This window comes from Acomys minous (assembly GCF_964271855.1).
Source record: "Acomys minous genome assembly, chromosome: 4".
Classification (NCBI taxonomy): Eukaryota; Metazoa; Chordata; class Mammalia; order Rodentia; family Muridae; genus Acomys; species Acomys minous.
In genome coordinates this window covers 29,827,733-29,851,775 of record NC_140486.1, presented here as the reverse complement: position 1 = coordinate 29,851,775, position 24,043 = coordinate 29,827,733, and the positions used below count along the sequence as shown (strand labels likewise).

Below are 24,043 nucleotides of genomic sequence, written 5' to 3'. Positions count from 1 at the left end.
GATTTCTATACACATAAGACTTATCAAATTAAATCAAGAGGATATAAACAACTTAAATATATCTGTAACTAGCTACAATATTGAAGCAATAATGAAAGGTTTCCTAACTTTAAAGTGTCTGGGCCCAGACAAATTGTCAGCTGAATTCTTCCATAAACTTAAAGAATTAACAACAATGCTCTCAAAATTATTCCATAAGATGGAATGGAATTACATCTTCCAGACACCAATTTATAAAAGCAAGTTTTACACTAATATCAACACCAGACAAGAGCACAATGAATAAATAAAATTATAGGTCAATCTTCTTGATGAACATAGGTATAAAAATTCTCAATACAGTATCTACAAACAGAATCTACTGATATATCAGAAAAGGTCATCACTCTTCAGAACTAAGTGGGCTTTATTCCAGGGCTACAAGGTTGACTAAACAAATGCAAATCAACAGTGTAATATATCATTTTAATAGTCTACTGAAAAGAAATAACATAATTACCTCAATAGATGCAGGAAAGATTTTTGATAAAGACCAATTGCCTTTCATAACAAATGCCCTGAAGAAACTAGGAACCAAAGGAACATACCTTAATCAATTGAAGCTTCCTATGACAAACTTATAGCCAAGATTACACTAACTGGGAAAAAGTGAATTCATCCTCACTACAGTCAGAAATGAGTGCTTTCTCCACCCTTACTCAACATCCTCCTTTGAACTTTAGATAGAGCAATAAAACACGAGGAAGAAAAGAATATAATATTCATAGAAAAAGACAAATTATCCCTATATGCAGATACTTGATCATATGCAAAAGAGATCCTAAAGACTCCACCAGAAAACTTTTAGCATTTTCAGTAGAGTATCAGGGTCACACAACCAACATACAAACATCAATAGCTTTTCTATATACTAATAATTATCATACTGAGAAAAAAGCCAATAAAACAATCAACTCACAATAGTTTCAAAAACATAATAAAATACTTAGAAATAAAAGCAATCAGGAAAGCAAAAAACCTGCGATGAAGGCTTTAAATCACTGCAGAAAGAAATTGAAAATAGCAGGAGATGGGCAGGCCACCTGTTCTTGTGGGGTGGCAGACACTGCCTGTATTATCACAAGTGATCTACAGATCCAACCCAATCCCAATCAGCATAATCGTAAAGCAGGAAAAGAAATCCTAAGAGTCACATGGAAGCACAAAAGATCTCAAATAGCCAGGACAATCCCAAAGCAAAAGAACACTGCTGGGATTTCATCACTCCTGAATTCAGGTGAGCTGAGCCACAGTAACAAAAGCTATGTGGGACTGGAGCAAAAGCAGATGGAACAAGAGAAGGGAGATGGAACTAGGAGTAAACCCAGGTAAGCACAAGTGCCTGGCTTTCCACAGAGATTTCAAAAGCGTACACCGGATGAAAGATGGCTCCTTCCATCAAATGGTGCTGGCAACCCTTCATGTCCACATGGAGAAGAACAGAACTGGATGCCCGTCTCTGGCCCTCTATAGAAAAAGTCCATTCAAAATAGATAAAAGACTTGAACATAGTGCCTGAAGTGAAACCTTTGGGGAGCAATATAAGGAAAGTACTTCAAGGTCTAGATTCGGGCAAAGCATTTCTAAGGACTCTAGCAGCTCAAGAAATAATACCAAGATATGACAGGTAAAATTACATCGAAAGACTACAAAGCAGGGGAAACTAGTAAGAGACAAGCTACAGAATGGAAGAAAAATCTTCACTATCTTTACACTTGACAGAGGATTAATATCCAAAATATCCAACAAATTCAAATAACTAGACTACCAAAAAAGTTCAGTCAATAAAGAGGTTAATAGCCAGTAATGAGTAGATGACTAATAAATGTGAAAAATGCTCAGTATCCTTAGGCATTAGGCAAATGCAAATCAAAACCACATTGAGATTTTATCTCACCCCATTCAGAACAGACATCATTAAGAAAATAGAAACAATAAGTGCTAAGAAGGATGGGGGGAAAGAGGGACCATTAGGCATTGTTGGAGAACGTATGAATCGGATCCGACATTATGAAAATTAATCTAGAGTTCTTTTCAAAATTAAAAGAAAAAACAAATTAGAATGACTACAGGGACAAACTATAGCACTTCTGAATATTCACCCAAGGGACTTGAAGTCAACATAGCTCGGTGACGCTCGTGTCCCATGCTTATTACAGTACTGCTCACAACAGCTAAGTTACAGCATCAACCTAGGTGTCCCTCAACAGATGAACAGATAGCAAAAAATACAAGAATATATATTGGCCTTTTATTCAGCCACGAAGAGCAAAATCATGCCATTTGCTGGAAAATAGATGGAAACCAGGGATAGTCATACTAAGAAAAATAAGCCAAACATTTTTTTTAAGTCACACTTTCTCTACTTATGGGCCATGGGATTCTTTATAGATGTAGAAAGTAAGACAGGGGAGGGGAAGAGAAGGGAGTGGTGGGAAAGGAGGAAGAACTAAGAAGGCAGTAGAGGCAGGTGAATGTACGCAAAGCGCATAATAAGATAATGAAGTAAATGAAGCTTAGCACCAGATATAATGCAAGCGCAGCAATGGGAATCCAAATATGGCTTCCGAGGAGGGCCACTAGTCATGCTTTAAGGTTCCGTGTTTCGTTAGCAAGACTTTAAATTCAGTATCATAAATAAATCTTAAGGACCCCTACGACTGAAAACATGTTTCACTGAAAGAGTCACAGATTTTGGAAGGAAATAAAGCTCAGTGATACAGCGTGGGTGTGCTGGCTAGGTTGTATCGACTTGACACATACTGGATCATCTAGGAAGAGGAAATCTCAGTTGGGGGAAATCCCTGCCTCAGAACAGCCTATAAGCAAGTCTGTGGGGGCATGTTCTTGATTAGTGATTGATGTGGGAAGGTCTGGCCCACTGTGGCTGCTGCCACCTCCAGGCAGGTGGTCTTGGGTTATAAAGAAAGCAGACTGAGCACGCCAGCATTTCTCCATGGCCTCAGCCTCAGTTCCTGCCTCTAGATTCCTACCTGAGGCATTCGCGCTGACTTCACTGTGCTGGTCTATGAACTGGGAGTTGTAAGATGAAGTAAATCTTTTCCTTCCCATGGTGCTTTAGGTCATGGTGTTTACACAGCAATAGAAAGGAAAATAAAATGCCAGGTTTATTATATGCAAGATCCTGGGTTTAATGATCAATATAAATCAATAAATAGATTGCAAATGTAATTAACATCAGTTTGTCAAAGATTTTATTTGAACACTGGGCTTTACATTTTATACTCCCTAGTTGTTTAAAAAAAAAAAAAGTAACACAGATTGGCTTAATGATGGGGGGGGGAGACTAAAGAAAGATAACTCTCAGTCACAATCAAGTTTGACTAATGTCACTGCACAAAAGAACATTCTTGAAGAATGTGGGCCCTAGGTTATTCTTAAATGATGGATTTAGAATTAACTATGTTGAGAAATGTGTATAGGAAGGGAGTATATAAAGAAAATTGTAAATTTTACTTGAGCAGAGAAGGATGATTGGGTAACTATGAACAATATCTATAGAGAAAATGTTATAAATAAACCATGAATCGGGCACTGGAGTGTAGCTCCATTGCTAGGATGCCCGTTTAACATGCACAAGACTAGGGGGCTGATATGTAGCAAGGGTTACAGAATGCCTCCTTAGCGTGCACAAAGCCCTGGGACCAATCTCTAGTGCTGAGAGAAAAGAGGCATGGCGGTGCATATCTATAATCCTCGAACCAGGGAGGCAGAAGCAGAAGGGTCAGTTCAAAAAGTTCGAGGTCGTCCTCAGCTACATGAGGACAGCCTGTTTCAACCAATCTTGTTCAAAAGAAAGCAGATCATCATTTTACATGATCACTAAAGATGTTATTAAAATTAAAATTGGGACTCAAAATAGTTTTATAATTCATTTGGTGACTGGCAGTGTGGTTCTCTGGCATCTGCTTCATTGTGGGCCCAGTTTTTAGGGTTTTTTTTTTTTGTTTGTTTGTTTGTTTTAGTTCTTTAATGTATCTGTGTTGTACGTAGTAATTTAGGGAAAGCCCAGGTAATTATGGATTTTAATTAAACATTCAGAAATCTATATTGTTATTGGTGAGATATACAAATACTGGTTATTATATAGAATAGGCAAAAATTTGATTAAATATGAAACCATAACTCGGGGTTACTAAGAGAAATGGCGCAAAGTATATTTGTGTGCAAATGAAAGGACAAAGAAAATAAGGTTGTCCATTGTTTGAAGTGACAAAGAATTGGCAAGAATCCAAATACCTCAGGAGACAAGATTAATATTAAGTATATCTGTCAACATCCTGTTTCAAAATCCTGGCCAGGATCAGAAGTATCTAAAAAACATCCAAAGAGGGTTTCGCCCAGAAATGAGTCACATACTATACATGCGAAAGCCATAAAACAATCATCAAGGGCTACTAGAAGTCGAAAGGACCTTCTTGATCTCCTCATCTAACCCCTGAGATTTGCAGATGCGACAATGGCGGAACAGAGAACTACCCCTCCGCTCTGCATCCTGGGAAGCATCAGGAAGCTGCGCAGAAACAAATCATTTCCTTAGAGTTAAGTTCAGTCACTGACAAGATCTCCGAGCCTGCTTCCTTACCTGTAGAATGAGGCTCAAAGTCACTATCTCATGGGGTGGTAGTACATAACCATCTGGCACACAGAGAATCAACAAACACCAGGTCTGGTTGCCCAAAGTTCTGGGATTAATGGCAGGACAGAGATGCCTGCTTTAATCCAAGGGTGCCCTCCTATAGCTTAAGGAATCTTCTCCCCGTAGGCCTCTTCCCAGAAAGGGGACGAGGGAGGAATCGTTGTATGAGTCTATAAATACTTAGGCCTTTAAAAATCTAGAAATATCAAGTGAGTCATTAGTGTATAAAATGCCAAGTGGAACTTGCTAATTTTTCCAGAATAATAACCTAGCTCAATAGTAACATAGCTCAACCAAAGGGACAGAAACCTAATAACTTAGAACAACACTAATAAACAGAGCTGAAGGATCTTTCTGCCGAGAATATTTTACACTTGAACATGTATGGATACCAATTTTATACACATTGTAGGCCAAATCAGATTTTATAAATCATAATAGCCTTGTTGCTTTAATTCAGCAAGATGTATCTACCCAAAGGACAAGATAAAAATCCAAACAGTCAAACATCAAATGAATTCCAACAGAGAGATAAAAAATGATTACTAATGTGTTTATAATACATGAAAGTGTGAGGACAAATAAAATACATATTTATTCTAGTTATCTATCTATTGTAGTGGTCCATGACATGAAAACACATACTATATCACTTAGATACATGTAGTGAGCTCGGTAGTACTAACTGCCTAGCATGTTGGAACCCCTGGAAGTGATCTTCAGAATCAGAGATAGACTTTAATGAATCCCAAGCAATCTTATTACTCTTATACCTTAACTATAGTAAATTATAATTCAGATGCATTTACATAATCATTGGCCAAGATTTATTGATGATTTTTTATGATTGGGTGCCTGTTTGATCACTCTACCATACACTCACTTAAGACAGCCCAGGATGCCCTATGAGTGGGGCCTTCTGGCTATAATTTGTGTTCCTTCCAGATGCCTGAAAAGGGTGAAAGGAATACACAGTCTTCAAAACTCTTCAAAGGGCCAAACTTAGTTCCTTAGTTCTTAGTTTAAATGCTGCCAAGCAAAGTGTATTGTAGTATTCCTCAATAGTACTGTCTGCAGGACGGTGCTATATGTTAGTGTCAGTGGATTCAGAGCCTTCACAGTTGGGAGATTTTACAGTACCAGTAGTATACCCAGCTTGCCTTGGAGAGCCTGCTGATCTGGTAGCCTTGGACTTGGATCCTTCCATGACAACCTTTGGTTATATCAGAACACTGGCCACCCACTGCAAAAGTTCTGTTCAGTTGCCCTTCTGCCATCTCAGCATGGGGTGACCCAGAGGCAGGGATACTCATGTCTTTACCTGCACAATGCTTGGCTGATAGAATCCACATTTTACAGAAAAGAAAACCCTGAACAGACTGAGGTCTGTTAAAACAACAACCAAAAACCAAACAAACAAAACCAAAAAACAAAACGAAACAAAACCTGAATAAAACCAATTTAAAGGTTGTTTTTTTTAAAAAATCATACTTGAGAGTGGAGTAGTACTGACTTCTACCTAATACCTGCACTCAGAAAAAACTGATAGTTTGAGGCCAACTTTGATTATATATTGAGTTCTAGGGCAGCCTTAGCTGTATCTGTAGTAAAACTGTGTCAAAACAAAAAACAAAAAACAAAAAACAAAACAGTACAAAATGATATAAAATCAGGTGGGCTGTAGGTCAGCATAGTCCCTGTCTAGTGTGCATGAGGCCATGACTTTGGTCCCTAACATGAGAAAAAAAAAACCAATATGCCATATAATCCATTTTTCTGACAGTCTTCCTTCAAGAAGACTATGGCTGATGTCGTGGTGGATAAGTGGGATCCCAGCACTCGGATGATGAGGGGAGGAGAACACATGGTCTGAGGCCTGGAGGGTAGGCCCTGCTTAAGAATGAACAAAGAGGAGGAGGAGAAAGGGAAAAGAAAATGGGCAGGTCTTGAACCTAAGATCAAACCAGACAACTACTGATGGATAATCTTTTATCTGAGACAACACTACTTTTTACCTAGTTATTCCTTTCTTTTAACTCCTGCTCTTGGTTACATTTATCTGATTACTAGCCTGGCTTCTCATAAGAAAAAGAAAGGCTTCAGAAGATTTTTTTAAAACATTATTTAATGAGAAAGAAATTTAGGCATCAATGGCATTATATAATTTTATTGTAAGAATAGCTATATCACATTTTCATTTCTCTTTGTAGAAGTTAGCCCTTTTTGAGAATTTTGTATTAGAATGGATATGCTACTCTGGAATTGCTTTTGTAGAAAAAAGTCGTCAGAAAAAGTAAAAAAAAAAAAAAAGATTTAAGAACTTTTCAACTTCTGATGTATTTAATTTCAAAAATAACATCAGTAATACTGGAACGTAAATGAATGCGCTTCAGGAGCAATTACTGGGTGAGATTTCATCCAGTAAGCTTGTCCCCAGTATCAAATGAGAAACTGGACATCATGGCTAGTGCAGCAGGGATGGCTTGAAAGAGCTGCATTCGGCCTCATGATTAACATGGGAACTTAGGAACCAGATAGCTTAAAAACACACTAGAGTCGATGTTAATGGCCCGGGAGAGACCCTAGCATGGTCCAAATATTAATTACTGGAGGAGAAGGGCCTATTCAGTTACTTGGTTCAGAGTTCTTAAATAATAGAAATCTTGTTTGCAGGGTAAATATCCCTGAAAGCATGCCTCGCTGAGCAGTAGTGATCTGTGCTCTTTTGAAGGTAGGAGAAGTAGGGAGGAGTTGCCAGGAACATAACACCCCGAGAAATATAAAGTGCCAAGATATGGAAGGGGGAGACTCAAAGCGAGGACCCCTCTCCTGTTCTGTGTTGCACCCTGCAGCCTAGGTTGTCCCAGAGTGACCTTGCTAAGGAGGTCTGAAGAACACAAGTCATTCCAGACAGAATGATTCTAGGAGAAGCCTGCAGCGACTGAATTTAGAGAGGACCTGTGGGCTCCCTCCATAATCCTTGGGGGTCTAAGGCAGGTGGGCCATATCTAGTGAGGACAGACGGCATTGTAATCAAGGGCTCCTGGTCTCAAGGTTGCCTTATCTGTGGGGCCTGTTCTGAATTCCAAGGCAGCGGTAACAGCTGGAATCTGGACCTCTTTAGAGTCAGCCAAATGTTGGGGAAGAAGAAATGAAATACAGGCTCATTTTGGAATTTAGTTTTAGGTTTTATGGGAAGCTAATTTTAAACTGAGGAATAAAACTTGAGAATGAGGTCTTTATTTTGCTTTTTATTGGGAAGAGTGAGCCAGTGATTTTTTATTTCCAATAAAACAACAACAACAAAACCAAACACCCAACGAATATGCAGAGGTTTAATCAAGAGGGAAAAAGAGGACCAAGACATCACTCTAAGCCAGTGGTTGTCAACCTGCCTAAGGCTGTGACCCTTAATATAGTCGCTCACGTTGTGGTGACCCCCAACCATAAAATTACTTCATTACTGCTACATAACTGTTAATTTTGCCAATGTGTTATGAATCATATGAAAATGATACGCCACCCCCAAAGGGATCATGGCCCACGCTTGAGAATTACTTCTCTAAACAAAGACAGTCAAGAAGAGCAGGAGATGAATTTGTACCTTCCGAAGGGAAGCAGGGCTCTGGCCCCAAAGCTCCTGACTGAGGCTCCCTCCAGTTCAGGCAGCAAAATGCAAAGGAGAGGAAAAGCTAGGAGAGTTTCTGGGACAGCAAAGGGGCTGACTTAATCACAAGAATTTAAAGTCAATAAGGCAGACAACTTAAGGTAAACAGTGCCTTTCACCCATCAGTCCCAAACAGGAAAAAAATGCATCGCAAGTATAAAACAAGCACGAGGAGGAGCAAAGCAAATGAGAAAGAGCTGTGCATTCAAGCGCAAGCACCACCCAGCCTGCTCACTGGCTGGCTCGCTGGGGCTCAGTCTAAAGTCTGTCCTGGTCATGGTCTTGTAAGACCAAACTCAAACTTTCAGTGCTCACGGCATTATGGAGCCTTCTCTTCACAGCCTACACATTCATGCTCAGATATTTGCCCATGTACCCTGGATGTGTTGCTGCTTCTCAGGCATGACAACAGGCATATCAAAGAGGTCTAGACTCTGAGTTCTGCATGGGGAATCAGGTTCCTCTGAGGATGGCCCCAAGTTAATATTTTCATCGACCCTTAAGCAGTGGCTTAAGATCCCCAGAGAAAACTGACCAGTCAGTTTCAAAGACTACCCGCATTCACGGGTTAAGCAGTGTGTGCAGACTGAATCATTGTTTGCTGAAGAGGTTTTGACATTTATTGTATTTGGCTTCTTGGGAGAAAGAATGTAGAATGGAAAGAAACAGAAAAACTGACATCTGAACCACAGCCCTGCTGATACTAATTCTCTTTCTCGGCCACAGTTTCCTTCTTGCTCTTATACAATTTTATTTGAGGGGAAAAGCATGAAAACTCTCTCCATCACCAGTGTCCTTTTCCTTGGAGGTGTCTGTTCCTCCTAGGGATGGAGGTCACAAATTTCCATTCACTCAAACCTCACATGCACATGTGACGTGGAAATGTGTTTATTCTATTAGTTACAAGAATGTCATTGAGACTAGTGAAAATTCTAGGGGAGGGGAATGGGTTCTGTCTCCTCATGGGGTGTGGCAAGCACGTTGTAGGAGAACATGTGGGTGGGATGCGCTGCTCTAGCCGTCCTTAGAAAACACCACCCGCCATGTGTGGTTTGCCTTATAACCCAGTTTTGAAGGTCAGGAGCCGAGTATAGCCACTTGGTGTTCCCTTTGTAATAAATTCCATTTCTTCTCAGGCCAACAGATGCTTAAAGCAGATTAGAAGGAAACATCAATATGAGAAAGCATATTAAATGTTATGACATTCACAAATGCACTGCAATTTAAAAAGCTGTCACTTTTCTTAGCCATATTTTCATGGATAGAAGTGAGTGTACTAAAAACAGGGGATATATAGCAACTTTTCTTTTTCATTGGAATTTCTATTAAAATGTTCTATTAGAGAGATGCTATGTCAAACTGACACTTTTCTTTGCTTCACAGCTTACTAAAGAGTCCATCCCCTGACAAGGGACAAGTGGCAGAGAAAAAGTAGGAGGGCTCAAAAGAAAGCCGTGTTTCCCTGAAGTATATATAATTTTGTTGAAATGTTTAAATATGTCGGTTAATTTTTTTTACTTTTTCTTTTTTAGATTTATTTTGTATGTTTTGCCTTCGTGTATGCATGCACATCACATAGGTACCTCTGGATGGTTGTGAGCTGCCATGGTTGGGGGGAGGGCTGGGAAGTAAACCCAGGCCCTGTTTAAGAATAGCGAGTGCATCTAAATACTGAACCATCTGCCCAGCCTTCAATTTTTAGATATAAATATAAATTTGATCAAACAGTAGAGCATCTTATAAATTGCACATAAAAATTGAGTGTCAACATATAGTAAAGTAAAAAGATGAGTTTTATCACTTGGGTGAGAAGACTCACTCCATGTTGTCTGCTAAAGTATTCCTGAGAATAACGAGCTATTTTATTACATGTGCAGGCAGTGTCATGGAAAACCATCCTTAATGAATCAGCAAACGAATTATTTTGAGTAGATACTGGTCAAGGAAAGAATGAATGCTTAGCGGGTTATTGACAAGTCTGTCTCTCATTTGCATTTCTAATACTGATTAATAAGGATTTTCATTCTTGAGAAAAATGGGTGAGGTGGCACAAAATTTGTAAAACTATACTTCAAGTCCTTATTGAATTTGGTTGATTTAGAATTCTAAACATATATACAAGGAAAGGCAAAGAATAGTCATAGAGTCAATCGTGCAGCCATAAGGAGCAAACACAATTAAAAATAAAACTTAGAAAGCTGAGCAGTAGTGTCACACACCTTTAATCCCAGCACTCAGGAGGCAGAGGCAGGTGGATCTCTGAGTTTGAGGCCAGCCTGATCTACAGAACTAGCTCCAGGATAGCCAAAGCTACATAGAGAAACCCTGTCTCAAAATAAAATAAAATAAAATAATAAGTAATTCCTGAAGGACTGAAATAAATGAAGACGATCACTTTCACAGCAGTGTCAGAGAAAGCCTAGAGGAAGTATGTGGCTTCCGCCACGGAGCTCCCTTCATGCTCCGCATCAGCCCATACTTGTAGCCCTTCCTCTCTTCTCATTCCTCACATTTTTGATGGTTCATCTCAAACCTCAGCATCCTGAAGTTATTGAAACCAGTCCTGTCTGACTTGGTCCTTTCTGACCCACTACATCCTCAATTATCTGGCCTTCCAATTTAGAATGATACTCATGGCCTATTTTGTATCACTTCCTAACAGTCATGTTTGGTTGCTTTATTATTATTTTCTTTTGTGCTTGTTTGTTTGCAATGCTGAAGATTAGACCTTTGTCAAACAAAACCCAAGTCCCAGAAGTAGCCAGTTTACTGGCAACACCACACAGAGAGAAAATGAACTGACAGCTTTGTTTCATTAAAATGAAAATATGTCAAGTGTAGGGAGGTATAAGCAAGACTATCAGAGGGTTTATACAGGTCCCTTCCATACCCAAGGCTCCTTGTAGCCTGTGGGTTTCTTTGAAAACCAAGAAGAATTGCTCACACTGGTCTACATGCATGGTGGAGTGTGAGTAGAGCTCTGTAGCAGCCTCCTTGAGACAGGGCCTGGGTGGAAGACTTGACTACAAGTTGTGCATTTTTAACCCCTAGTGAAGAGCCTCTGGGCAGTGCAGTAAGGGATACTCTGGGGGAAGAATTGGTTTTGTTTCTAGAAAATTCTTCATATTCATGACTTTGTTTAGAACAAGATGTAAGGTAGAAATCTAGGGACTCTAACAAGAGAGACGGCTGGAGCCTCACAGACACTGAGGAAAGCCCTGGCCCTTCTACAGAGCTGTCAGCAATCTGGGCAAGAGTGTGTCTTCATGTCTTGCCTTCACCTATGGCTGGAACGGGGAGATCAGCACTAATGTCTTTATGTTACCTCTTCTGCAGCCATGAGGAAGTTTAAGGAGGGAAAGCAAGCAGATATCTCTCTGGACCGTGTTGGTCCAGACTCAGGAAGCAAAGGTCAGGAGGTGAGTGAGCACCTAAGTGCATAATCACAGAATAATTTGGCGAACATTTGCAAAAGCCAAGCATGGTGGCACGTGACTACTGTCCCAGCAGGGAGGTGACTCAGAATGAGAAGGGTAAGCTACAGGCCAGCCTGAGCTCCCACCTCTAAAACTAAAACCAAATCCCACCAAAAACAGACTATGGAGTAAGGATTTCATCAGTTATAACATTTACCACAATACTATAAGATAAAAATTGCCCATGATTTTATTTCCCTTGCAACATTCTGGGTTTTGTGTCTTCATGCTCTGTAGAAACACATTTACACACGCACATGTTTATAACCAAAACACCACATTTTATATTCTGTTTTAATAATATTTTTAATATTTCAATGAATTTCCACGCACGGGGATCCCAAACAGGATTTTTTAACTGTATGTGTAAAAGAACAATTGTTGAAGAATATCAGTCTTTCTGATCTAGGGAAAGCATCGCATCCAGAAGCTACAAAATGGTGTTTTCCGTTCTTGAATCTGGGCCCTGACATTGACAACAGGCTTGTTAAAAAAGAAAGAAAGAAAGAAAGAAAGAAAGAAAGAAAGAAAGAAAGAAAGAAAGAAAGAAGGCAAGTTTTCTTCCCATCTTCAAAGTGTATACTAACTGTTCTTTAATTTATTTTTAAAAACAGGCCCTTGTGATCTTATAGGGGGGCTCGAGGTCCCCTTCTGTCACAGACCTAGGGGAGGGGAACCGAATGAAAGAGGAAAAGAGGGGGAAAGAAGGGGAATGGGAAGATACAAGTGAGGGGATAACAATCAAGATGTAATCTGCATAAATTACTTAAATAAAAAAACATTTTTAAATAAATAAAAAGTAAAAAACAGGCCTTACTTGATCATACACATCTTAGATGGCAGTGAAAACAGAAATAGCTTTCTCGTGCTAACCTCCTCCGTCCAGTATGCACATGACTTTGAGGTGTGAATGGAGTGGAATGCCCACTGGCTTGCTGGCTTCTGTGTGACTCTAAGGCAGCAGCCAGGTATTAACATTAACGTTAAATGAGAGTAGGGCCTAGAGAGATGGTTAAGAGCACTGTCTGCTTTCCCAGAGTACCTGGGTTCAATTCCCAGCACCCACATGACAGCACAGAACTTTCTGTAAGTCCAGTTCCAAGGGATCCCCTCATGTAGACATACATGCAGGCAAAACACTGATATACATAAAATAAAAACTAAAAAGTGACTAGTACAGGCAGAATAGTCAGAGAGGAGAGAGAGAAACAGGCAGAGTCATGCACTTTGCCGTCCCTAACCTGGCAGCCTGTGAACCTTACATGAAGGAAGAGATTCTGGAGATGCTTCAAGTTACAGATCTTGAGGGCGGGGAATGGTACTACACTACAGCTGGTAGCTGTGTACATGTATCTCTTGAAAGCAGAGAACCTCGCTGGGCTGTAGTCAGAGGAGAGTGAACAAGGGTCTGAAAAAATGCTATCTTACCAACTTGGGAGATAGGGAAAGAAAGCTTGGATGCCAAGGAATGTGGACAGTCTGGAAAGTGGAAACAACGAGGAGCAGATTCCAGTAACTCTTCCCAGTGTGTGTAGCTCTCGGGTTTTCCTCTGGCTTCTGTTGCTATGGCAGTCACCATGACCACGGACAGCTTGGGGAAGGAGAGTGAGTGCATCACGAAAGGAAGTTAGGCCAAGAACTCAAGATGGCAAGGGACCCAGAGGAACACTAACTGCCTTCCTCTCCCTATGCAGGCTTTCTTATACCACCCAGAACCACCTGCCAAGGAGTGGCAGCTCCAACAGGAGCTGGGACTTCCACAATAATCATTAACCAAGAAAATGCCCTGCAGACTCACTTCCAGGCCGATCTGATAGAAGCATTTTCTCAACTGGGGTTCCTCTTTCCAGACAATTCTAGCTATGTAAATTTGACAAAAATTAACCAGGACACCTGACATTACTTGGCTTGGAGCCTCCTGAGACTCAAGGTGGCCCTCCAGACTATGGAGCCACAAGATAAGGAGTGTAATGCATGCTCTTTAAGCAGTGGCCTATAATGCATTGTTACAGTGGAAAAGAAGCGAGCTATTGTAGAGGCTTCTTATGTCTTAATATGGACTGAATTTTTAAGACTATGGTCAGTTTAGACCACATGGAATGCTCAGGCTGAGGAATTTGATTTTTTCCCCCAGTGACTGTTGAATATAGGTACCACCTTCTCGTCCTCTGTACACTGACAAAGGGTCATATGATCTTCCTTGGCCAATGGACTGTGAACCTAAGTGGCATGGGTTATACCACAGGCTGAGAGGATGAACGCTTCCATGTAGCCTTCTGATCCTCTGTCTTCCTTATCCAGGGAAACTAGAGGGTTCTTAGTGAGACAATTGGTAGCACATGATTTCGTGACATGTAGAACGGGCAACAGGGCTGCTGCCTACTGGACCGCTGGATTGGCATGAGGGAAAAGCATGTTTTGTTGATTTGTGTCACAGAAGCTTCTAGGTGTGTTTGTTTGTAGAAACAACTTACTCAGCCCTTATTGGTAATCTTACCAAGATATGGCTAGCCTAGGAGATAAATGATGCACTATTAAGTATGATATAAAAACCACTTTCTAATTCTATCACTTCTGGTTACATGTGTGGTAAAGCACATCCTAAGCATGCCTTTATGTTCAATATTCAACATCAAAAAGAAAAGAAAAGAACTTTGTCACTCTTATTAACCTATGGATGTCTTCTTATAAATAGGCCTAAATTTTATGGAACATTTCAACCCATAGCTGGTCACATGGTAAATAACTAACTATGAAATGACATTGGCGTCACACTACTCCCCAGAGCTCAGGGGAAATCCTGGAAGTGGAAAACAGAAAGTCTGTAATAGCCAGAAGACCAGAGGGACTACTGAGAACATGTAGTGTTCTTGACATGACAAGACCGTTGAACACACAAACTCACAACAGCTGTCACTGACTGCACGAGACTAACACAAAATCAGTACAGTCAAAAGTCCAGCATGAATGGGGAGGGGCTCACAGGACCCCATGCCTAGATGAGGGGCTCTAGCCAGCTCCTGAGAGAGGAGAGTGGGTCAGTTTTCTTCAAGGGCATGGCTGCGGGTAGGCCATCCATTGTTCGATGGATGACATCACAGTTGTGCACACACGAGCAGTACTAACTGGACTCTGGCTATTTTAAAGTGAATATGAACTGAACCCAGGGATGTTGTTAGGGGAGAGATCCAGAAGGAGAGAGATGCAACAGTAAGGGGTGCATATGTTCAAGATAAATTGCATACGTGTAGGAGGTTCTCAAAGATTAAGTAAGTTTGAACATTTTATTAATATTTTTGTTTTCCTGTTATTGGTACCACTAATGCAGATTTGCAAAGTTGTGTAAAGCTCAGAATTTCTGTTAAGAAAAATCACTTTTACCATCTCCAAATATTTTATATGTAAAACTTGCTAAAGCCGTTCCTTTCTCTTTAATTCTTAGAGAATGTCGTACAATGTATTTTGATCATCTTCCCTCCCCTCCACCTCCTCCTCCTAAATTCGCCACCCTTTTCCTACCAACCCAATTTTGGGTCTTTAAAAATAAATAAATATATGCCATGTGAGTCTTTCTGCTTCTATATTTATTTAATTTTAATGACCCAAAAATTGGGTTGGTAGGAAGAGGGTGGCAGGTGTGGGAGGAGGAGTTGGAGGGGAGTGAACATGATCAAAATCCACTGAATGACATTGAAAGTCTTCACTTACCAGGAGATTGGGATAGATGTGAGGGCATCCCACTGGGACTATAGGTAAGAGAAATATAGGAGATGGGGAAATAGAAGGATCCAGAGAGTCCTAGAAACCTACAAGAATAACATCATGACAGGTGGATTGGGACCGAGAGGAGTCTGCTCAAACTACTGCACTAAGCAAGGACAATACAAGTAGCAAGCATTGAATCCCTACTCTGATCTAGCCACTGGACAGGACATTTTCCACAGTTATGTGGAGAGTGGGGAATGACTCTGACATGAACTCTGATGCCCCATATTTGACCACCTCCCCTTGGTAGAGAGGCCTGGTAGCACTCAAAGACAGAATAAGCAGGCTACCAAGATGAGACTTGATAGCCTATGACCCTCAACGTTAGACCTAGGGGAGAGGAATAGTGTAAAAGCAGGAGGGAGGGAGGAATGGGAGGATACAAGTGATGGGATAACAATTGAGTTGTAATCTGAACAAATTAATTAAATAAAAAATAAGAAAAGGAAAAATAAACAAACAAGCAAAAATAAAAACAAAACCATTTAGTTAAATTCATGCTGCCAATATGGCCTTGGGTGTGTGGTCATCCACTGGAGTACAATTGCCCTGCCTGTGTCCACGACCTTAAAGAAAACCTACTTGTCCTTTCCCAACAGCTACCAATTAACAGTAGCTCCTTAGGCAGGGGTGGGACTTTGTACCCATCCTCTCTCTCCATGCTGGGATTTTGTTTGACTTGCACTTACATGAAGCTTGCACACGCTGTCACAACCGCTGTGGGTTCATGATGTGCAGCTGTTCTGTTGTGTCCAGGAAACACTGCTGAGCTGTAGTTTTCTGCTTCCTGTGGCTCCTACATCTTTTCTAATCCATCTTCCAGCAAGAGCTTTACCAAAAGAGCATTTCTATGACAACCAAAATGTATAGCTGTCAATGAAAAGTAAATGCTCCTATCCTGAGACTGGAATATAAAGCAATAAAAGCACAGTCTATTTTTAACAATAGCAACTTAGTACTTTCTTTTTAACAGTCCAGGGTAGTAAGAATAGCTTGTTCATTCTACTTATTTAATGGTGAGAAGCTGAAGACGAGGAATTAAGTAGGCAAGCGGCCAATAGGGATAGTTCCTAAGGGCAGATCAAGTAAGGATAGAAAAAGATATTCTATCGTGGCATGCTAGTTTTACACAACCAGAAATCACACGTTAGAATGTGAGTGAGGGGAGGCATGGAATATAACCACTCAGGAGGCTGAGGCAGAGAGGCAGTGAGTCCAAAGCCAGCCTGGACTACATATAGCAAGACCCTGTGTCAAACACATTTTAAAAAAACTTTTTTATTGTGATAAGATACACATAACCTACAGTTTAGCATTTTAGCCAGTTTCAAGAGTCTGATTTAGTAACATTAGGTATCTATATTGTTGTATCTATATTGTTGTCAGCATCGACCCACTACCACTTTCCCCCACTTCAAGCTAAACATCTCTGCCTACTCTAGAAGTAGCTCTTCTCTTTCCAACTGCAGGCGACCTTGCTGCTATTTTTCCCTGTACCTACTTTATTTGGACATAAGTTATTTGTCCTCATGTCCCTAGCCATAGATAAGGATTTCACCTACACTTTTGATGAAAGACACATTTATTGTTTTGTTGCGTCTTAGTGTCTGCGCATCACATGAGTGCAAGGCCCTCAGAGGCCAGAAGAGGATGTTGGATGCCCTGGAACCAGAGTTAGGACAATTGTGATCTGCCATGTGGGGCCTGGGAACCAAGCCTGGGGCCTCTGCAAGTACAGTGCCCTTTACCGGTGAAGCATCTCTCCAGCTCCATGCAGTTGCACTACTCTTAAAGGCTGACTAAATAGTGCAGTGTACGTGTCTTACGGCCCACTAAACAGTTCACTGTATGTATCAGCACAAGCGTCACCACCTCTAGAGTGCCGGGAACTGAACCCAGAGCTTTACGCATACTGGGCAACATTCCCAAAGACTCAACCCAGTCTGTCAGTGGGCATTGTCCTTTTAGCCATCGTCATTAATTCTGCCATGAATACTTATATACAAATATCTGTTTTAATTCCTCCTTTCAGTTCTTTGGGATATATACCTAGAAATTTAATTGCTGGGTATACATATCTGTGTTGTGTTTAGTTTAGTTTAGTTTAGTTTGCTTTGCTTTGCTTCTGTTTTTGCTTTTGCTTTTGAGAGACCTCTAGACGGTTTTCCACCCAAACTATGCCATTTTAGCAAAGCTTAAGGACTGGTTCCTCCACATCCTCACAGGTGCTTGATCTTTCCCAGGATTTTGAACTTCTATTAGGTGGGTGTGATATTATGGGCATGAAGTGTTAACCCCTGGGACAAAAGAATTCACATTTTTTCCCATTGAAAAGTTGTGTCTTTCCTTTTTTTTAACGAACCACCTTTTGAACTTGGAAACATTTGACTTGCCGCTTAAGAGAACAAAGTCCGCAGAACACACAAGTTAGTTCTTGTTCCAATTCCTACAAAACAATACAAATAAGTAAGATACCTCACCAAGGAAGGGGAAATGCCTCTTTGAAACCTTTTCTTTCAGAACAAATTTAATTCCTTCCCCTCTAATATTAAACCTCTGATTGGGATTTCAAGTAACTGACTTTGGAGATTTCCTCTGCATATTATTACGCTTATATCATTATCAACCATGACTCCAGATAGGAGAGTATTGCTAACTTCTTTCTTTACAGAAAGAAAATATATATTAAATAGATATTGAAATTTGACATTTATTTTAAAATGGCTTCATATTAATCAATTATTTCAAGTAAATAAAAAACCATTTCTTCAGTTTTACCTTAAATGGGTTTCAATTTTCATTAAGTATATTACAAGCAGATAAAACTATGAGTAGCAACTCAACACTAACACAAAATTTAATATTTATCAAATAAGTTGCCAAAAAAATACATTGTTTTGCTGGGCCCTCTTCCAGACAAGGAAACCTATGAGAAGTTGGTCATTTTGTAGTCATTTAAATGAATATAAACTGAAAATCCAACTATTTGATTAAAAAATCCAGAATATTCTACCTTTCTCTATATAATAAGAGTGTTGTGTTATGTACAATGAAAATAATACTTGTGAAGAAACAGGCCATTGTCTCCTCCAACTGTGACTTTAGCTCTAAGGAAGAAGTTGCAGTTCATAATGGCTCCATAGCATCCTTTGTCTCTCTGGCAAAGGAGCCATGCTCCTTTGCCTTGTCCTGTACACTCACTGACAACACACCTCTTGTAGCTTGTGCAGCCCTAGGACTATCAATTTTATACATCTTTTCCATGACAAAAGTCTATGTTGGACAATATTGAAAACATGCTGATAGTCTACCAGGTGTGTCAACATTTTGGTGTTGTGACCTGATGTCATCTATAAAGTTCACACTAGATAACTATAAAATCAAGTTACAAAAAGAAAAAAATATCATGCAAAAAGTGTAATAATGTTTTAAGTAAGTTTGTGATTTTGTGTTGGGCTGTTTATAGCCCACGAGCCATAGATTAGATATGCCTGGAAGCCAAAGTTTTGGTTTGACAAATCAGTTTGCTTGTTTTTGTTCCATCTTTATTTATTGTATTTTATTATTATTCCTTTGATGCATGTATGTTTGACCATATTGACCTATAAAAAGAGAATTTGTTGTTGTTTGCCCTGTCAGTGTGCATCAAATACCCCAAGATTAACAAATGGGGTTCGTATTCTCCACCTAGATAAATGGGATCATGAGATGTCATGTTTAAAAAATAGTTCTTTCCTTTGTGTTGCTAAGAATACTCAGAAGACAGAGAGACAAAGGCTTGAGAAAGTGCATGCAGAGTCAAGCACCCCAAAGAAGGGATGGCCTGCTAGTGGCTAAGCCATCAGTTACATTTGGAATAACGATTTTACCACACAGCTTGAGGAAAGTACTCACAACAAAACAAGACACCACACTGACTGGCCAGAAGGAGGTGCTTTTCTGGTTCCTCAGATCTCACACACACTGTCAAGGAGAAACAGAAATTCTCTTGACTCCCAACAGGCTAGTGAGCAAGTGACAAAACTGTTGGGATCCGAAGAGCACCACCGTTGGGGCAAGGAAAGAGCACTAAAACCAGGATAAAATGGACTGGGTCAGAAATTAAGGCTGCCCGTGTCCAGTTCCATCCACAGCTTAGCAAGAACCAAGAAGCATAAGAAGGACACTGCACACAGCAAGACATGCCAGAGCAGGGGCCGTGCAAGGGGTGGTCATCTGTCAGTCACACCAAAGCAAAAGGCTACATGAACTTCTTAAAGACTTTACCATGGAAAATGTACACGTAGGAACCCTGCACTGAGTGACCTAAGTCGAGTCTTGTCAAATGTAAGCACACTCTCTTTTCCAACTACCAACCAAGAAGAGATCAGCTAAAAAAAATAAACCAATTAAAAAACTGTTAGATACTGAATGCCTATAATCATGCTCTTCAAAAGAGGGTTGTTTGGAGGAAGAAAAAAAACTGCTTTTAACATAATTACAATTTCTGTAAAAACAAAACACAGACAAGAAGACAGGCAATTAGTGGCACATGCCTTTACTCCAGCACTTAGGTGACAAAGGCAGGTGGATCTCTTTGAGTTCGAGGCCAGCCCGGTCTACAAAGTGAGTGCAGAACAGCTAAGGTTACAAAAAGAAACGCTATCTCAAAAAACAAACCAACCATCCACCCCAAAAACAAACAAAAACAAACAAACAAACAAACAAAACATGATTTCAGTTCCTTAAATTCACCATGTGGCTTGCAGTCCTTGGTGGGTGTATAATGGCACTGATCTCAGCTGCTATAAAATCTGTGCAGCTCAGCATTTTGTCATTGTCGTATTGAGGACAACAGGGTCACTTATATTATCTAGTATCAGATGCAGGGCACTTCTAGTAAAGAGAATTAGTTTGGGTGACGCTTTACATAAGTGTAGCTAATACAGTGGCTTACTAAAGTTTATCAAACTAAGTATTACTTCTTTTCTTTTTTGTAAATTTTCTGATTAAGGTAGAAAGTTTAAGATTTGACAGGGTAATTTGTATATTTTTTTACTGTTAAAGGAAAACTAGAACCTCAGTTTATGTCTAAGATAATTTTCTTACCTCTTTTATAATTAAAAAAAAAGAACCAATAAAATATCAATTTCAGGAGAGAGGGATGGTAGAAGAGGGAGGGAAGGAGGATAGGACTGGAAGGAGAGGAGGGAGGCGGTTACAGTAGGGATGTAAATTGAATAAATAAATAAATAAATAAATTTTTAAAACCACAAATATCGATTTCAGGACTTTGAAAATATTTCCATATTAAGTGGGCACTTTGCTTACTTCCCCTGTGTTTGCCAAGATAAGTTTAAGTTTGGGTTTCTCAGTTAGAGCTTTTATTGCTGTGAAGAGACATCACGACCACAGTAACTCTTATAAAGGAAAACATGTAACTGGGGCTGCCTCACAGTTCAGAGGGTTAGTCCATTATTGTCACGGTGAGAAGCATGGCGGCATGCAGACAGACATGGTGCTTGAGAAGGAGCTTAGAGTTCTACATTCCGACCCTCAGGCAGAAGGAGACTGAGACAGACTGGTCTGGCTTGAGCATCTGAAACCTCAAAGCCCACCCCCTAGTGAGGCACCTCCTCCAACAAAGCCACACCCACTCTAAAAGGCCACACCTCTTATAGAGCCACACCCTCTGGGCCTATGGGGACCTTTTGTATTCAAACCACCACAATAAGGATCCATGTAAAACCAAGTTAGACTCAAGAGAGGGTGTTCCCTTAGGAAGACAGGAAGAATAAGAAGATGCTGAGAAGGAAGTGGTGGGCTTTCTGAGCTCCGGGAATCAGTTGGACCTGCATACTGGGGCTAAAGCTAGGCAAGGGACACATCTGGTCTTGTCTTCACATCTGTGAGATGACGGATGATTTTATGGCTACTTTCTGAAAATTAAGTAAATGTCTTATTTATCTAATTGTATAAGCATTTGAATAAGTACATATTGTGCGCTAAGCATTCTCCCACTCCCACCTTACCCTCCTTTTCCTTGACCTTCCCTACTCCTGTTAGTCTCTTTGTTCTCCTAGACAACGTCATTTCTACTTTCATTCGATACATACATAACTGACTTTATGTAGCTATGTAAAATCTACCGGCCACAAATGAGGAAATAATATGTAACATTTGTCTTTCTGTGACCGACTTAACCAGTGCCTCCCAAACTTCATTCTTCTCAAAACATTTCATTTTTATTTGGCAATGTCTGCATGGGGTGCGGGTGGCATCTGCCACGGTCCATGTGTGGAGATGAGAGAGCAAGCTGGGGTAGTCACTTCTCGCCTTCTAACATGTGGGTCCCCTAGGGTTTGAACTCAGGACTTAAGGCTTGAAGGGAGGAGGTGCTATCAGTTGCTAAGCCATCTCACTGACCCAACTTTGTTCTTTATAGCTGAAATTAGAAAGTCCTATTATGTATATCTACCACATTTTTCTTTATTCATCCCTCTGTAGTTGGACATCTAGATTACTTAGCTGTTGTGGATAACATTGGCGTTAAATTACCACTGTGTTGTGTTGACTTAAAGTCCCTTGAGTAAATGCCCAACAGTGGTACAGCTGGGACGTATGGATCTATGATGAGGTGTTATAAAATTCTCCATTGTTCAACTGAATCTCTGTTTATGATGTGGAAGCTTTTTACCTCCTCGTTCATCCTTAGGATGACTGGCAGGTTTTTGCGCTGGTTTCATGAGTAAATTACCAAGAATGCAGAGTCCGATTACACCAATGCTTGACCCTCTGATCAGTGCAGTCTGTCTATGTTAGCAAGGGACTGGTGTGGAGCAGCAGCCAAGGCAATGAAACATGTAGCTGAGCTTGTCAAGGCTGTGTAATAAGAGGGTCCACAGGGCAATTAAAGTCCCTCTGTCGAAGTAGGCACTGCTCCGAGTTAGATAAGATTACTGGGGTTGTAATCATTTTGTGGAGACTGATTCTCCCAAACACTCCCACTGCAGTATGGGACGTTCTTTTCCCACATGAAAGGCAGTATCTTTTAGTGAGGAGTGGACCACTGACTGTCCAGATCACAGGGTTTCGCATGACCCTGAGCGCACAGACTGACGGCAGTATAGCCCATGGGGAATAGGCCTTTGAGGTTGTTTAAAAGTGGTAGGCTGTGAGAGAAAACAGCATATTTCCTTCTTAGAGCTTAATTTAGCTGGAAAAAGAAGATAGGCAGAATGTGTTTCCTGTCGTCTCGTGTATTGTGTAATTTCACTAGATATAAACAAACTTGCTCTGAGTCATTTAATCAACTGACATATTTACTTCCATGTAGAATGTGACCTTCAAGCTATATATAGCACCCAAAAGAACGCTTTTAAATAGCTCCCCAAGTGACCCGTTACAATCAGTCCAATCATCAGCCCCCATAACAAAGACCAACTTCACAGGCATGTGGTGTCCTACTACACCACTGCACAACAGCAAACATCAATGGAATACTCAGTGTTAGCCATAGAACTGTTTAACGCTGAAAAAAATGTGAATCCAGGTAATGTTGTCAAGGAGTTCGTATGTTAGTGGGCAGAACAGAGATGTGGGTAGGTGAAAACGAACACAAAAGAACAGTAAAACAGTGTCTGGAGAGGTGGCCCGGTGGGTAAAAACACTTGTCACAAAAGCCCAATGACCCGAGTTTGGCTCTCCAGAAGCCACATAGAACCATTAAAATGGTGTGAAGGATTCCCAACAAGGAGATGGAAAATGGGACAAAAGGATCTACAGAAGCCAGTCCTGACTTGCACAGCACTGCAGAAATCCTGTCCCAAATTAGCTGAAAACACAAAGGCCACCACCCGGAAGCTGTCCTCTGACTCCTTCTTGTGCACCACGGAGTGAGTGTACCCATGCCCCCATACGCAAACAGGCACTTCCCCTCACTCTCCGTGTGCTCACACATATAGCACAAACATACACACACAAAGGGGAAAAACCACCTAGTGTGTTCTGATGGCTAAAAAAAGTGCGGGAAATGCCCACTGCTTTGTGTTCTAGGATGACGTCATGATTCTGGGAATAGGACCATTTACTCAGTATCTAGATGGGCCTGTTCCTTGCCATTTTCTATAACCAATCAGCAGAAGCTAAAAACAAATCACATATCTTACTTCCCCTACCACCACAAGTTGGTGCACTCTAATGTACAGGCATTCATTGCTAGACTGGATTAAAACGTATTTCCTTTTAGGTCCATGGATAAGACAAAAATATTCAAACTTAAAAAGTATAAGCTACAATTTTATTTTCTCTTATTTAGCTTCTCTTTTTCTGAAGCGTTTACTCTTTCATTTACCTCCACCTGCCTCTGGTCTCCATTTCCTCCAAGATCCTTGTCCGTTAACATCAAGCAAAGAATATTGCTGCCTGAGAGCATTTTCTGGCAGCCATTCCAATGGC

The 24,043-nt window shown here is 40.5% G+C and overlaps 1 protein-coding gene and 1 long non-coding RNA gene across 4 annotated transcripts in view; one reads left to right on the top strand and one right to left on the bottom strand.

The window, feature by feature from the left end:
- LOC311596764 overlaps window positions 1-24,043 on the bottom strand; it is a 98,827-nt gene that overhangs the window by 40,694 nt on the left and 34,090 nt on the right. The window lies entirely within an intron of this gene.
- Window positions 1-24,043, top strand: part of CCDC192 (coiled-coil domain containing 192) — a 191,904-nt gene that overhangs the window by 142,838 nt on the left and 25,023 nt on the right. The window contains exon 7 of one of the 3 annotated variants that reach the window (XM_084780547.1): window positions 11,703-11,785. The exons of the other annotated variants lie outside the window; for them this stretch is intronic. Within the exon in view, the coding sequence (XP_084636673.1) occupies window positions 11,703-11,785 (83 nt within the window). The remainder of the gene's footprint in view (window positions 1-11,702; window positions 11,786-24,043) is intronic. 3 annotated transcript variants of the gene reach the window in all.